Raw genomic sequence first — 15,742 nt, forward strand, 5'->3', positions numbered from 1 at the left:
GAACTCAGGCCGTGGGGAGAGTTTCAGCTGCAGAAACTGCTGCTTTACCGCTTTCAAACCACTTTCAAAGTGTTTCAGCCTGCTTGGTCTAGATCTGGCCCAAGAGGCTCAGGCTCCCTCCAGACTTCCTTTGGAACTTTGACGCGTCCCTTCCTTGTCAGCTCAGCATTTGCCAGGCAGCGGACGGCCATATGGCCATCATCTCAGGCGCCACCTTCGTGGCTGGAAAGGCTGAGCACGGCTGCTTCAGGAAGGAAGTCACCTGGTTCACGTTCACCCAAGGCGATTCAAGGAAGCCACGCGAGGCATCCCAGCCAAGTCTTGTGTTTTATTTATTTGGACTTCAGCAACGGATAGGATTGCAAGTTTGGGACATCTTTGGAAAGGTGGAGGAGGAGGGAGTTGGCTGCTACACTGAGGGCAGGCAATGGAGAAGCAGAGGAAGGAATTACGGGTAGAGCAGCAGGCAGAAGGACTCCTGAGGTAGAATAACCCCTCTCATTTTTGAATCACTTGCGCCAGTCAAGCCAACGTCCAGGAGCAAGGGGGTTGTGCGATTGCCTTAGAGCCTGCAGATGGTGAGGTCTCAACCATCCCTCGGCTCAGTGAGATCTAGAGCACCCCATGGAGCCCTAGAACACGGATATCCACCAACCTGCACTTCGCACGTTTTCGCTAACACAACACCCACGTGCGCTTGCAGGAACGGATTGGCTCCCAAGTTACAGCTGCTTAGAGAGACTGCAAGCCTCGAGTTCTCATTTCAGCTCATTCCAGGAACCACACAGCCCACACTCCCCTCCTCTGCTGGTTCTAATCATCGGCTACAGATTCAGCCCCTATAAAAGGAAAGATGCCAGCTTCTTTCCAGCCGGCCCCTGCCAAACGGCACTCATTAGGCAAGAAGAGGATAAATAAACACACCTGGCACTAGATTCCTGCACAAAGAAAGGGATGATAAAGAATGCTTAAGGAAGGCCCCTATGGCTCATAGGGCTGAAGGGAAACTTCAAAGAAACTGGGGGGGGGTGTTACAAAAGGCCAGAAGATTTCTGTTTCCCCTAAATTAGATGCCATCCTTGAGCTGCAGCAGGATGAACCTGCATCTAGGCGGGAGGTGCTCTTCCCCTAAGGCCACAGGCATGAATCAAAGACGGTGCTCCTTGGGAGGGACACCATCCGTCCATCAGGCAGTCCATGTAAAGAAAGGGAGAAATTGCCATGATTCTGGGGCAATTGAACCCTCTGGAAATAAGGCAGGTATATATTACGGAGAGGACATTTTCAGAGTGGCCTGGATTTCAGAACCATCAGCTACTCTGGACATTCAGGAAAGACGGTGGCTGCTTCTTAACCTGTCTCATCACATTCCCCGGCAGCCACTGACATGCCGGGTGCTAGTTTAGTAGAACTGTGGCCAACAGATGCCCTGCAGCCAGACCATGAAGTCAGGAGCTAGTTGGCTTCAATAAAACATCCACCTTACAGGAGATGGCGACAGCCTGCTTCTTTTCTCGGGAGGGAGCCACCTGCAGCGCTACAAGACCACAACCTTGCTTCTTCCCGAAATCAGAACGTGCAAACCGGGAGGGAGAGCGAGATCTCCACGGCCAGCCATGCCCCCCCCCCCCGAAGAGACCAGCTCCTTGAAGAGTGAGGGCAGCAGCCCCTCCCAGCCCCACACGCGGAAACAGGGGCCTGGATAGTCAACTCCGCAGGCCTGCAGCCAGTTCTACCTAAACGTAGAGAAGGTCTGTCTCTTTTCCACGCAGGGCACGCTGGGCACTTTTTTGATCTGCACAGTCTGAAACGCTACTTGCGGCTGGTACTTCGGCAGGGCCGGGGTGGGGAGATCCGTGGAGACGTACTCCAGGAGCTGCGGGTGGCCTTCCTGGCGCCGCACAGAGCCCTGGTTGACCAGGTGCAGGACGCAGGAGAGGACGTCAGCGCTGCTGCAGCAGCAGAAGCTCAGGTTCTTCAAGGCAGGGCCGTGTTCCAGCTTACGGCAGGCGTCCATCACCTGGGAGAGGCAGAGAGAGCGCATTAATCATCCCTGTTTCGACGACCGGCTGGACGGAGCTCCGAGGCCAGATCCCCGCACGCCTCACCCTGAACACCAGGTTGTCGATGTGGATCTCCTTCTCCTCTTTCAGGATCTGGATCAGGAGGCAGCAGATGATGTTCCTCTTCCTCTCCAGAGCGCTGCCCTCATTCTCCTCCACGTTCAAGTACGTCTGTTTGGGCAGCAGCCACAGGCGCTGGCCGGACATCCGGGACAGCGTCGCCTCATTCAGCCGCAAGGCGCCTAGAAGCAAAGCACATGCGTGGTGTCAGTCCGGCAAAAGCAAAAGCAAAAGCATCCCGGCCTTCCTGAATCCACAGCCTAAGCTGCCCTCTGGGAAGCCTGGCTGGAGAAGTTCTCTTCAGCGCCATCATCCAAAGCGCGCAAGCCTGGCACACCAAGCGCTCCGTGGCAGTGGCAGAAGTCCCGCCCTCCGGCACAGGCTCCCCTCACGGGAAGTCCCTCCAGGCTTACCCTGACTCTGGGCCAGGATCCCGTTCTCCTTGGTGAGAGGTTTCAACGCATGACTCAGGAGGACGGGGGAGAGCCCTGTGGCTTGCAACAGCATCTCCACAGACACCTCCTAGAGCCAACAGAGGAGGGGAAGGAAGTTGAGAACACAGAGAGAAAAGGGACAGAGAGGAGCATGGGGCTATATTCACAGTCACTAAGGGCGGAGTCGTGGCTTCAAGCTTCCTTAGTCTGTCAATCTTTGGGCAGCACATGCCTGCGTCTGAGAAAAATTCCAAAGAACAGGACCAGAGGCCGCCCGCAGTCCAAATCCAAGGAGGTTCAGGCAAAGCTACCTGGTTCGATACAAGCTGGCGAACAGAAACTACGGACCCAACGCCAACCTGGACTTCCCACCACCTCCCCTCTAGCCATGGGCAAAACTTCATAACGTTACAACAAAGGGAAAACTGAGACGTATCTGCAGAGTACAGAAACTGCCTCCGCCGGAGCACACCCAGAGCTCTGGGCCCCAGGGCACAACGGATCCTTCCCATCTGGTGTATTCACTCTTAGAATCATATAGACTCATAGAATAGCAGAGTTGGAAGGGGCCTAGAAGGCCATCGAGTCCAACCCCCTGCTCAATGCAGGAATCCACCCTACAGCATCCCTGACAGATGGTGTGGCCACACCACAGATTTGTAGAAAGGCAGGAGGATACGGGTCTGGTCACCACACTGGGCCACTGAACTGACCAAGGGGCTGGAGCATCTCCCCTGTGTTCCAGGACTTCAGCTGCATTGGGCAAAATGCAGGGAGGGACTGTCCCGAGGGAAGGTATTCCCATCCCACGAGCCCCGGGAAGCCCCAGGCTGCCGCAGCAAATGAGAATCAAGGCAGTCAGGACCTCAGCGCTGTTGAAGCACAGGAGGATGTACATCTGCAGGGTGGACACGTGCAGGATGCAGCCCTGGTACTCCAGCTCGGCGTGGCCCAACCACGTCCACTGCAAACGCCGCGGCTTCGTGTGCTCTTGTCCAAAGCGGCTCTGACCTGCGGGAGGCGGAGAGGACGGTCACGGAGGAGGACGGCCGGAGCAGCTCTCTGAGCCCTCAGCTCCAGGAAGCAAGAGACCCTTTCCTCATCAAACAGCAGCAGCTATGGCACAAGACAGCAACACACACACACACACACCCCTCTCTCTCTCTCTCTCTCACACACACACACACGAGGTCAAAGGGGGCTAGGCTAATACTGCGGCAGGATCTGCCCTAACAAGACGGGAGGTTTGCTTTTCAACTGCCTGGACTGTTCCTGAACGCCTACAGTTCTTCCCAGGGCAATGAACCCTTCATGCGGCCTCTCAGTCCCTCCGGCCCAAAGACTCTCTTTGTAGACACGCCCTGACTTCAGAGGCTCTGGGTGACGCGGGATCGACTCGCCCACCACCGGTGAAGCCCGAGAGGGAGGGAGGAAGGGACCCTCCCGCCCTGCCCTGCCCGAGCTCAAGGGCAACCCAACGACACTCACTCTGGGTGTAGAAGTCCGCAAACTTGCCCAGGTGCTGGCTGAGGGAGGGGGGGAAGACCTTGTCCGGCTCCTCCAGGTAGCAGAGCGGAGAGACGGTCCAGCAGCGGGGGGACAAGGCCAGCACGTCCACCTCGGCCTCCGCCTCCTCCTCCGGAGGGAACGGCTGCTCCTCCATCCCCTGGGAGCAACACAGACCCCGCGTCAGGTCGGGGGCTCCGGGGGGCCCAGCAGACGTGGGAGAGCGACACGGCCTGGGCCAGAGAGGGCCTCTCGGGAGGAGCCGGCGCTGCCCTTTCCCCCCTCACCTCTCTCTCCTCCTCCTCCTCCTCTTCCTCCTGCTGCTTCCCAGGCTGATCGAGCTCCAGCAGGTGCTTGTCCAGTTGCTGCAGCTGGAAGAGGTGGAACTGCTGCTGCTGCTGCTGCAGCTCGCTCAGGTTCTTCAGCATCTGCTGGGGGAAGCGGTTGGGGAAGCAGAGCCCGATGTGCTCCACCACGGCACTCTCCAGCCACGTCTTGCCCTGGGACAGGAGACGGTCTCCCAGGTAGTACCTGCGGAGGCCGGGAGGAGAGGAAGGGCCAGGCGTGAGCCAGCCCAGCGGCCCACGGGGAGATCCCCAGCCTGCCCAGGCCCCCGGCCCCTGGCCCGCTTCCGCCCCCCTCGAGAGGAGCCCAGGGGCTGAGCCTGCGTTCCCGAGGAGGCTGGCTGGCTGGCCGGCCGGCCGCCCTCCCTCCTCTGCCCCCGCCGCGAAGGCCTCACCGGTAGAAGTGCTCAAAGGTGTTGGCCAACTCGAGGCCTGCCAGGAAGAGGACGGGCTCCAGGCTCTGCTGCAGGCGCCGCAAGGTCTCCACGTTGCCCGAATCCGCCCAGCTTTCTTGGATCCACCGGTCGATGTAACGGGCAAACTGCTCGCTCACCTGGAGGCCGCAGCGCAGGAGGAGCCCAATGAACCAGGGGCGACGAGGGAGGGAGGGAGGGAGGAGCAGGCCCAGGTTCTCTGGGGCACAGCCCACATGCAGAGCCCAGGACAGGGAGGCCCGGGATCCCGACAAGAAGCCACCCGTGACCCCTTTGGGCCGCAACTGGCAAGGCCAGGGGCTCAGTCCAGGGGCCAGAGACAGGCCCCTTCCTGCAGCTGCGAGGCTCTGGGGCGATGCCGGCGCCCTCCCCACCGGCCCGGCCCGGCCCCCTTACTCACGTGCATGGCGGTCAGGAAGGAGAGCTGCAGCAGCCCCCCGGAGAAGCCGTGGCACAGGGCCAGCACGAAGGAGAGCTGCTGCCCAAAGAGCTCCTCCATGGCCGTGCGCAGGCGCAGGTAGGTGCCGCAGTAGCGCTCCACGAAGTCCGGGGCCTGCCAGGAGGACTCCAGGAAGCGCGTCACCTGGGTGGGGCGGCAGAAGCACACGCGCCGCCTTAGCCGATCCCAGCCCGCCTCCGGCTCCGCGGGGCCTCAAGGGGATGCCCGGACGGACGGACGGCCTTTGGCTACGAGACGGAGCTCGCGGCTGCAGGCGGCCTGCGTGGCGCCGCTGCAACGGCTTTAGCGTTGTGCTTTCTCTGCTTTGCCTTGCCAGCAGCCAGGGGAGCCTGCGTCTGCTGGGCTCCTCATCCCGGAATAAAAGGACTCCGCCGCTCGGAGAGCCGGAGCTCACAGCTGGCCCTTCCTTGCAGCCTCAGGGCTCCTGCAGGGAGCTCCGTGGCAGAGCGCCTGCTGGACCTGGAGGAAGCCCCCGGCTCAATCCACGGCATCTGCACGCTGAGGGCTGGAAATACCCCCTGCCTGGAGCCCTTGGGGAGCTGCTGCCAGTACTGGGCTGGACGGACCAAAAGGCCTGACTCCATCAAAACAGAAGGACACAAGAAGAGCCCTGAGGCTGGACCAGGCCCAGGGTCCGTCTAGCCCAGCACTCTGCTCACACAGGGGCCGACCAGCCATCGGCCAGGGAGGAACAAGCAGGACACGGGCGCAGTAGCACCCTCCCACCCATGTTCCCCAGCAACTGGTGTACACAGGCATACGGCCTCGGATACTGGAGGCGGCACACAGCCCTTGGGGCCAGTAGCCATTGACCCTCCAGGGATTTGTCCAACCCCTTTTAAAGCCATCTACGTTGCCGGTCATCACCACATCTCGTGGCAGTGAGTTCCAGAGTCCAGCTGCGCGCTGTGTGAAGAAGTCCTTCCTTTTATCTGTCCGGAGTCTCCCGCCATCCAGCTCCATGGGATGAGGACCCCGTGGGGTTCTAGTATGACGGGAGAGGGGGGAAAGGTCTCCCTGTCCACCTCCTCCACACCAGGCATCGCTTGAAGGCAGCTCCTTGCACTGTCTTCCCAAGGACTCCTTAGCAGCTGGGCAGGAAGGAGAAGAGGCGGTGGTGGCGGCAGCAACACCCGCCCACACCCCCAGGCCCCAAAGCACGAAGGGTGCAGCAGTTACGGAAGCCGCCAAGAGGAAGCCGCCCTCTGCTCGACAGAGAGTCTGCGCTCCTGCTCCTGCTCCTACTCCGAGGCTGCAGCCCTTCTCCCTGCGGAGAGTCTGCACTCCTGCTCCTACTCCTGCTCCTACTCCTACTCCGAGGCTGCAGCCCTTCTCCCTGCGGAGAGTCTGCGCTCCTGCTCCTACTCCGAGGCTGCAGCCCCTCTCCCTGCGGAGAGTCTGCGCTCCTACTCCTACTCCGAGGCTGCAGCCCTTCTCCCTGTGGAGAGTCTGCGCTCCTGCTCCTGCTCCTGCTCCTACTCCGAGGCTGCAGCCCTTCTCCCTGCGGAGAGTCTGCGCTCTTGCTCCTGCTCCTACTCCGAGGCTGCAGCCCCTCTCCCTGCGGAGAGTCTGCGCTCCTACTCCTGCTCCTACTCCGAGGCTGCAGCCCTTCTCCCTGCGGAGAGTCTGCGCTCCTACTCCTGCTCCTGCTCCGAGGCTGCAGCCCTTCTCCCTGCGGGGCGCAGCAGCACTCAGCCGCCCCCCCAGCTGCTGGGCCCCATCCCTTGGCTGCCCCTACCTGCTGCTGGACCACGCCTTTCCAGCACTGCGTGACGCCCGTCGTGCTGCTGGGCTTCTTCACGGCGGCCTTGGCTGCACCGGCGCTCGACTCCTTGTTCTTGCCGTTCTTCCCATCTGCAAAGCGAGGGACACGCAGCCTTCACAGCGGGGCGGAGTCCCCCGGCACCAGTCTCCACCAGACACCCCGGCTCCTCTCCCCCCTCCATCCCAGCCAGAAGCGAAGGCCACCCACCCTGCAGCCCTCCCCGCCTCAGGGCGGACAGAGACTCTTGTTCCTCCCAGAGGGCCACAGGGGCCCCTACAAGGACTCAGGAAGGAGGACCTGCCCCGTCTGCCCCATGGCAGGCACTCACTCGACTTAACGGGGGGCTTCAGCTCTTCGGGCTCTGGGCTGCTCGAGTCCACGTGTACCAACAGGTGGCTCAGGCGCCGGACGCGGGAGTTGAAGATGGCGGCCCGGCTCTTGGTGCGCCGGGCGGCCTCCAGGTTCTCCAAATACTGGCTCAGCAGCCACGACAGGGGACTGATGCCGCTAGGATCTGGAAGGCCGGGAAGAGAAGCAGGGCTCAGGGAGCGGGAGGGGCAGGCAAGCGCCAAGGCGACAGAAGACACACACCCCCGGCGGGAAAGCGGCCCTGTACCTGGAGCGGTGATGCTCTGCACCAAGGGGGTGATCAGCGCCTCCCAGCAGGTCTTGCCCAAGGCCTGGGCGGCCTCGTCGTCGGGCAGGAAGCGGTCGGCAAACACTTGCTCGTGGCGCAAGGCGCTGTTCAACCTGCGACAGCGGAGGCGGGGGGTGTGAGCTACGGACCCGCGCAAAGCCCAGGCAGCCCCACAGGGTACAGACATAAGAGGGGAGTGACGCATGCGGAGAGCGCAGGACGAGGCAGGGCAGAGGCACGGACAACGCAGGAGGGGGGTCTACGGATGAACGGGGTGGGGGGCGGAGGCGGCATCTCTTCAGAGAAGGAGCCGGGAATTTGGCCCTCTCTCGCCACTACGGAGAGCCCCCCTGCCGTTCTCGGGAACAAACGCCCTGCCTGCCCCCAGGGACACCTCTTCCGAGCCCTGCCCGAGCGCAGCCCCGAGGATAGGGGAGGGCCGAGGCCTGACCTGCTGAAGAGCTGCAGCAGCTGCATCCGGTCCTCGGAGATCTCCTGGCACCAGGTGTGCGCCTTGGTGGTGTAGAAGAGGTACGTGCGCCGGCACAGCTGCTCCTTGAAGATGGGCCAGAAGGTGGGCTTGGGGCCCAGCACCTCGATGCCCCGCACACGCGTGTCGATGCCACCCTGGGAACGACACGGGCCTCCCCAGTGAGGCAAGGGGCAAAAAAATGTGGCCTGTCTGGCAGACCCCCAGCATCTGTCACTGCCAAATTAAAGTGGAGGGTAAAAAGGAGGGGGACATAGGGCTCCATCACACCAGGGATTTATCGCACACTCGCTATGTCTGGTATGCGGTTTTGCAGCCCGGTACTCGCATGGCGTCATCCACATCCTGCACTCATTGCGCCTCTTCTCCTCCATGTTTTGTTTCTTTTTGGAGCGGGGAAAGTCTGGATTATTTTCCCTCCCTGCGAAATAAACGCGCTCCTCCCTCTCGTGTATTGCTGTCATTGCGTTCTATTCGACCATCCTGTTCTTTGGTGGGGTTGGCAGTGTCTAAGGGCGGTCTCACTAACAAAAGAAGGGGCGGGGTGGTTCTCTGCTCAGCCGTGAAAGGAGAGGAAGAGAGGTCCCATTTAACTCTAATAATAATAATAATAATAATAATAATAATAATAATAATAATAATTTATTTATTTATTTATTACCCGCCACTCCCTTTGGATCGAGGCGGGGAACAGCATTAGTACAGGAATCAATACATCTTAAAAATTCTTGATTTTACATTGATCTGGATAGGCCTGCCGGAAAAGGCTAGTCTTTAAAGCTGCCTTAAAATCACACAGAGAGTTAATTTTACGAATCTTCTCCAGCAGGCCATTCCACAAACTGGGGGCGACAGAAGAAAAGGGGAATAAAAAAGAATCCTACAAAATCAAGGGATGAACCGATCTGGTTCAAATTTGGCATGGCTAAAGCCCTCCTTAACAGCTATCACTGTGGCAAGTTTGATCTCTTTATCTTTAAAACTTCCGCAGATATAAGCATTTTGGTTACTTTGGAGCAAAGGAGGGGACCTGACCACCTTTACAAAATAAATTAGTTAAAATGATTGTTCATCTGCCCACACTTTGAAATGACCAAAACAAACCTTCACTCCTCCTCCCTTGTAAACCTTTCCCAGGCCAAGGGGCAGCAAAAGTCTTGGCCCATGCGCTCCCTCCTGCTTCCTACAAACGGCCTCCCTTCCTTGGAGTTTGTTTAATATGATCTTAGGGGAAAGTGTAGTGTGTTGTTTTACTGTAATTGTGCACTTTCAGGCTGCTGTACTGTTGTATTTGCACAGAAATAAAGAAATATTTGTTAAAAACAAAAAAATTAACTGCAGGGGAAAGAACATAGCGGGCAGGGTGGGAGATTTCACCAGCATAGGAGCGCTCCAGGTGAAAAGATACATGAGCTGAAAGAGTGCAGCAACGCAGACGTGGAAGTGCGAAACGGAGGGGGAAACCTCAGATGAAAACTGGATAAAAAAAGTAGATGTAATGGAGATCATTGTAGGAACCATCTCTATGGTTACCACCATGGAAGCCTCATTCTTAGAGCGTCCCTGAAGCATCCTTGAAGGTTCCCGCTAGCTGCCTAAGACACTCTAGGAACGAGGCTCCTATGGCAGGAACCAGAGAGCCTGTTCCTAGAGCGTTTCTTCGTCTTGTTTTGCCCTGAATGGCTTGGGCTGGCTGGGGAAGGGAGCAGGGCTTCAACACCTCCAGGCTGTGGCATAGGATGCTGCTGCTGCAGGACCGAGATCTGTGGCTGCTGGGGAGAGTGGCGATGATAAGTGTGTGCGCACGCGTGGGTACGTGCAACTCCCAGACACCCGAGGCAAAGCAGAAGTGAAGCAGGACTGGGGGTCCAACTGCTTTGCCCCTGAGAGGAACAAATATAAGCGTGCACCTTCCTACCTGCTGGCAGCGCTTGATCTTGATCTGGATGATGGGCCAGAAGCAACTCAGGTTCTCCAAGAGGATCACTCGGCTGGCCGACGGAGGGACACTCACCTTTGGGGGGAAAGGAGGAAGGGCTGAGCTACCAGGGGACAAATGGAAACATGGCGAAGGTCCCTGTTTCGTGCAGAGAGGAAGGAATTCCGAATGCCTACAAGAGCACCCGCGAGGCCAGTGGAGGATGGTGTCTCTGAGGTCAACGGGGCGATGAACTGAAACCCGGAACGGATCCATCGCCCCACCGACCTCGGAGACACCAGCCTCCACTGGGCAAGGCTACACAGATCACCCCAATGAACAGCCTCAGCCCAGGCCTCTTTGGGGCACAAAGTCAACCTCTAAGATAGAACCTGGAGAGAGGAGAGGCCCTGAGAGGCTGAAGGATCGGGACGGCCGAGTGCCTGGCGCGCCAATGTTTCCGCCAATGAGGCCCAACATGGAGAGGATGAGGCTCAGTAAAAGGGCCAAGGGCCTAGGAGGTGCAAGCCAGCCTACGGTCGATGGATAGATCACTTGTTCTATATACCGTGAAGCATTTGGGTCGTCGGCCTGCTGCCCGCTCATCTCCTAAGGCTGCATACGGAAGACTAAATGATGCGCTTGGCTGCATGGGCACAGCTGGGCGTACCCACCCCTAGCAAGCCCCTCGCTGTTGTCACACATAGGAGGGCCAGGATCTCTTCTCGATCCTCCCAGAGTGCAGGACGCAGAATAACGGGCTCAAGTTAAAGGAAGCCAGATTCCAGCTGGACATCTGGAAAAACTTCCTGACTATTAGAGCAGTACGACAATGGAATCAGTTACCTGGGAGGTTGTGGTCTCTCCCACACTAGAGGCCTTCAAGAGGCAGCTGGACAACCATCTGTCAGGGATGCTTTAGGGTGGATTCCTGCATTGAGCAGGGGGTTGGACTCAATGGCCTTGTAGGCCCCTTCCAACTCTGCTATTCTATGATTCTATATTCCCCGTTCCCAGGGGCCCTTTACACCTGCCCATTTCCCTGATCTGGGCTGCCCAGCATGGCAGATCTAAAGGTCCGAGATGACTGGCGGCTTTCAGGCCGCTCACTTCCCCTTCTCAGACGTCTAAACGTGGGGAAGTGAATGTCAAAAAGGAGGGACAAACTTAAAAGACCAAGAAGGTTCCAACAGAAAGACGAGGCTAGAAGAGATGTAGGAAGCAGCTGTGTAACAGATGAGACACTACGAGAGGCAGTGTGGTGTAGTGGCTAGCGAGCTGGACTGGGAGTTGGGAGGTCCGGGTTCTAGTCTCCACTTGGCCATGGAAGCTCTCTGGGTGACTTTGGGCCAGTCAGACTCTCAGCCCAGCCTACCTCACAAGGTCGTCATTGTGAGGATAACATGGAGAGGAGGATTATGTATGCCGCCTTGAGTTCTTTGGAGGAAAAAGGTGGGGTATAAATGCAATAAATAAATAAATAAAAGCCCAGTATTGGCCTCTAGTGGTGTTGGATGACAACTCCCATAAGCTCCAGCCAGCATGTCAAATGGCCAGGGATGATGGGAGTTGTCATCCAAAACACCTGGAGGACACCATGCTGCCTACTCCTTGTCTCCTAGGATTAGCCACGGCACTCCTCCCATCCCCTGCTCCCTGCTCCTTCGAAGCGGAGATGCCAGGGCCTGAACCCGGAACCTCGTGGCTGCCAAACCTCAGCTCTGCCACTCTGCGACGGCCCCTTTCCCCCTAAAGCTGTAGCACGCAGGCCACATGGCCTACAGTGTCCCTCAGCAGAAGGAGCCCTCGCAGGACAAGCAGGAAAGCTCCACGCTCCAGTGTTCTGGACCTGGAAGCAGCATTTGAGTGATGGGCACGGGCCGCCGGACTGACCATATTGAGCTTGGTACTGATGCTGGAGGCGCTCTCCCCTCCCATGACCATGATCCGGGCTGGCATGTAGCTGGAATCCTCAGCGGCCACCAACAGAGACATCTGCCTGGACAGGGAGGGAGGGAGGGAGGGAGGGAGGGAGAGCGAGCAGGGGGCTTCAGAGCACGGCGGAGGGTCTGGCACCTTCGCCAAGCCACAAGGGCACAGCTGCCTTCCTCCGCACGGACCGGCTTGTTCACCCCTGCCTGGATCAATGAGAAACAACCCAGCTCTGACTCCGACACCCAGCCCAGCACTGCGCTCCTTCTCTTGGTCTCCAAACGGCGCACTGAAGAAATGAGGAACCCCCAATGAGGTATTTTCAGCATGGCGCAAAGAACGATTCATTTGACCACGCTGGCCGTTTGGGGAGACACAGGCCGTTCTAGGCAAATGGGCAGAAATTCCACTCTGCACCCCACCCCCACCCCCCGTTTTCATCCCCAAACATTATGGGCCGGATCCAGATTTTGGTGTGTGCAGCTGGGCTGGCAGAAGCAGGCTTCCTCCTCCCCCTCCCTCCCTCCCTCCCTCCATGGCAGCCCCTCCAGCCTCCTGAAAATGCTACAGAAGATCCTGCTGAATGGGGTGAGCTGTAGTGTGGGGGAGGGCGGAGCCCCCAAAATCAGGCAGAGGCCCTTTCCATGAGCAGAACCCTTCCTTGAATGGAAGGCAGATGGTGGTTCCAACCCTACAGAGGCAGAGAGGGTCCCCCACCCACCAAACTCCAGCCCCAAATCTCATCTCCCCACCGCCCCGTTTGACCCCTATATACACTCACTGGACTACTACCCCACGATGCATGTAGACGTTGATGGAGTGGGTGCAGGTGCTGCCATTTGACTCCCAGTAGGTCTTGGGGTTCCCATCTACCAGGTTGCTGGCCCGCTGGGGGTTGGAGGAGACTTCCACCCTCTCCCAGCACTTGTCCTCCTTGACCTCCATGCTGCAGCCTGAGCAAAGGAGAAAGCACGGAAAGGATCCCGGCTGGACACGGGCGGGCAGAGCCTCCCGCGGGGATGAGGAGGCGGAAAGCCCAAACGCTGCTCACCTTGACAAAGGTTGTGCAGGAACACATTAAAGAATGGGATGTTGAGAGGCTGATGACTCCGCCTGTGTTCGTCTATCTGATCTAGAACCATCTGGAAATGGGCGGGGGGAGAGAAAAAGGTTGAAGAAAGAACAAGGCATTAAGTCGTACCGAATAAACAATAAGGCAGAGCTAACTTCATGAAAACTAATCTGGCCTGAGACCAAATTTGTAGAGCCTGGTTCCCAACCTGATGTGTCCAACCTGGTTCTAGGCCAGAGCCTGGTTCTAGACCAGTCTTCCCAACCTGGTGCCGTCCAGATGCATTGGACTAAAATCCCCAGCACTCCCCAGTAGTCATAGAATCATAGAATAGGAGAGTTGGAAGGGGCCTACAAGGCCATCGAGTCCAACCCCCTGCTCAATGCAGGAATCCACCCTAAAGCATCCCTGACAGATGGTTGTCCAGCTGCCTCTTAAAGTGTGGGAGAGCCCAAGACCTCCCTAGGTCACTGGTACCATTGTCGTAGTCATACTGCTCTAACAGTCAGGAAGTTCTTCCTGATGTCCAGCCGTAATCTGGCTTCCTGTATCTTGGGTCCGTTATTCTATGTCCTGCACTCTGGGAGGATCGAGGAGAGATCCTGGCCCTCCACTGTGTAGCAACCTTTCAAGTATTTGAAGAGTGCTTTCAGGTCTCCCCTCAGTCTTCTCTTCTCCAGGCTAAACATGCCCACCCAGTTCTTTCAGTCTCTCCTCATAGGGCTTTGTTTCCAACGCATCTGGAAGGCAGCAGGTTGGGGGATGCTGGCCTAAGCCATCTCTCCCTGCTACCCCAGTTCATGCGCTCCAGGTTTCCTTTGGATGCTGCTCATGCTCCACACAGCTTCCTGTGTGAGGCTCCGCTATTGGGCCTGGCCTCCCAAGCCAGATGCCCCACCTGGATGCAGCCAAACTCACCTGGATGCAGCCAGCAAGGATGCTGGCTGTCATCTTCTTGTACAGGCTGGCGTACTTCTCGCAGTTGCTCAAGAGGTCCCCCAGGTCTGCCACCCGCAGCAGGCCGGGGCTGTGCTTCTCCAGGACTTTGGTCAGGGCTTCCTGGGTGCCCATGCAACACATCATCACAGCACAGTCCTTGTTGAGGCTGGCCAGGCCATGCAGGAAACTGATGCACTCCTGAACAACCTGCAGACGGAAGGGAGGTGGCATAGTCCAAGTCAGTGCAGGAACTAGGTTTTCTGGGTGCCTTTAGCACATCTCTCGCCCCCTGACCCTCCTCCAGTGTTTTTATCACAGCACGGGCTCCTTGTGTACATGCTAGGACCACGTCCAGGCAAGTAAGAAATCCTTCTTCTAAAACAAGGGTGGGGAATCTGTGCCCCTCCAGGCTTTGTTGAACTACAAGTCCCATCAGCCACAGCCGGCATGGCCAATGGTGAGAGATCCTAGGAGTTCTGGCCCAACGACATCAGGAGGTCCCTACATTCCCTACACCTGTTGTAAAGAGCAACTCGTGAAAAAGGAAGATTTTGATAAATGTTGGTATTCTGAGTCCAGCCTCATCAGAAAAGCCTGCATTTTATATGTGGGTGTATGAATTTGCAAGTTCCAATCTGGATTTTTTATTTTATGCATTTAAAAAAAATATCTCCGACTTTTACTTCTTTTTTTTAAAAAAACAAATAGCCAAAGCAGCTTGCAATAAATATGAAGGCTACTACATTTAACATATAAGAACAAACAAAAAAATCAAATTTCCTATCAGCAAATCAGAAGAATGCAAGCAGCACCCGTAATAAAATAATAAAAACACCAGATAACACATCAGATGAAGAGTTTGCAAAATGTGTTGGGTGGGTGGGTGGGAATCACCTGTTTTCAAAAGGTCTCGGCAAATACAAAAGCAAAGGTGGCGCCAGGTGAGCGTCTTCCCAAACAAATACTTGGAAGAAGCAGAAAGAGAATATGTAATGGCTGCTACCTATGAGGCTGGGGGTCTGTCTATAAGGCTCAGAAAGCCCCAGGGGGAGAGTGTGTGCGATGGCGTGGCGTTGATTATACGGTGTTTCTGCATCGTCCCCAACTTTTTTTCTCCTGAGCAAAATGGCTTCAAAACAGCCCCAAAGCCTCACTCCGGAGTCGCAGCGGAGGCGTGGTGGGCAGTGCCTGGTGGAAGACGACCTCTGATTGGTCGCCTTCCACCCTGAAGAGGGCGGGGGCAGTCCCCGGATGACTGCCCAGGAACACGCCACCCTGGGAGAGGGAGAGCGTGGGGTTTTCAAGGGACACGGCACTAACCTGGCACCGTGGCAACATACACACACCACGGATCATAGACATACCCCAAGGTGACTCTGAGCTCTCCGCTCCCCTCAGACTTCCCCCTGCCCCCTATTCTTCCCCCCTTACCTCTCGATCATTCAGGTGGGCATTCATGGAAGACAAACACGGCTCAATGCACTTATGCCAGGGTACTCCATCCTTCCAGGAACACTCCAAACACTTGTTCAAAAGCCTGGACAAAAGGAGAAAGAAGACTGGTTAGAAGGAAAGGCGTGTTAAAGCCGTCACCTTAAGTACAAGAGGGGTTTAGCTCACTCGAGACTAGGAATCCACAACCGGACCGCTGGCCATCCTGGAATCCAACTGTGAATTGCAAGCAGCCT

The 15,742-nt window shown here is 57.2% G+C and overlaps 1 protein-coding gene across 1 annotated transcript in view; it reads right to left on the reverse strand.

The window, feature by feature from the left end:
* Window positions 1–373: 373 nt before the first annotated feature.
* The window catches only part of LOC134397360 (cullin-9-like), a 37,060-nt gene continuing 21,691 nt past the window's right edge, over window positions 374–15,742 (reverse strand). Inside the window, exons 14-31 of the mRNA XM_063123945.1 lie at window positions 15,486–15,591; window positions 14,034–14,261; window positions 13,095–13,185; window positions 12,825–12,996; window positions 12,005–12,110; window positions 10,112–10,207; window positions 8,155–8,330; window positions 7,683–7,816; window positions 7,395–7,580; window positions 7,040–7,155; window positions 5,242–5,424; window positions 4,803–4,960; window positions 4,351–4,594; window positions 4,046–4,214; window positions 3,423–3,568; window positions 2,537–2,645; window positions 2,109–2,305; window positions 374–2,020 (exon numbers count right to left, since the gene is read on the reverse strand). Of these exons, the coding sequence (XP_062980015.1) occupies window positions 1,733–2,020; window positions 2,109–2,305; window positions 2,537–2,645; window positions 3,423–3,568; window positions 4,046–4,214; window positions 4,351–4,594; window positions 4,803–4,960; window positions 5,242–5,424; window positions 7,040–7,155; window positions 7,395–7,580; window positions 7,683–7,816; window positions 8,155–8,330; window positions 10,112–10,207; window positions 12,005–12,110; window positions 12,825–12,996; window positions 13,095–13,185; window positions 14,034–14,261; window positions 15,486–15,591 (2,905 nt within the window). The 3' untranslated portion in view covers window positions 374–1,732. The remainder of the gene's footprint in view (window positions 2,021–2,108; window positions 2,306–2,536; window positions 2,646–3,422; window positions 3,569–4,045; window positions 4,215–4,350; window positions 4,595–4,802; window positions 4,961–5,241; window positions 5,425–7,039; window positions 7,156–7,394; window positions 7,581–7,682; window positions 7,817–8,154; window positions 8,331–10,111; window positions 10,208–12,004; window positions 12,111–12,824; window positions 12,997–13,094; window positions 13,186–14,033; window positions 14,262–15,485; window positions 15,592–15,742) is intronic.

This window comes from Elgaria multicarinata, chromosome 4 (genome assembly GCF_023053635.1).
Source record: "Elgaria multicarinata webbii isolate HBS135686 ecotype San Diego chromosome 4, rElgMul1.1.pri, whole genome shotgun sequence".
NCBI classification, from domain to species: Eukaryota; Metazoa; Chordata; class Lepidosauria; order Squamata; family Anguidae; genus Elgaria; species Elgaria multicarinata.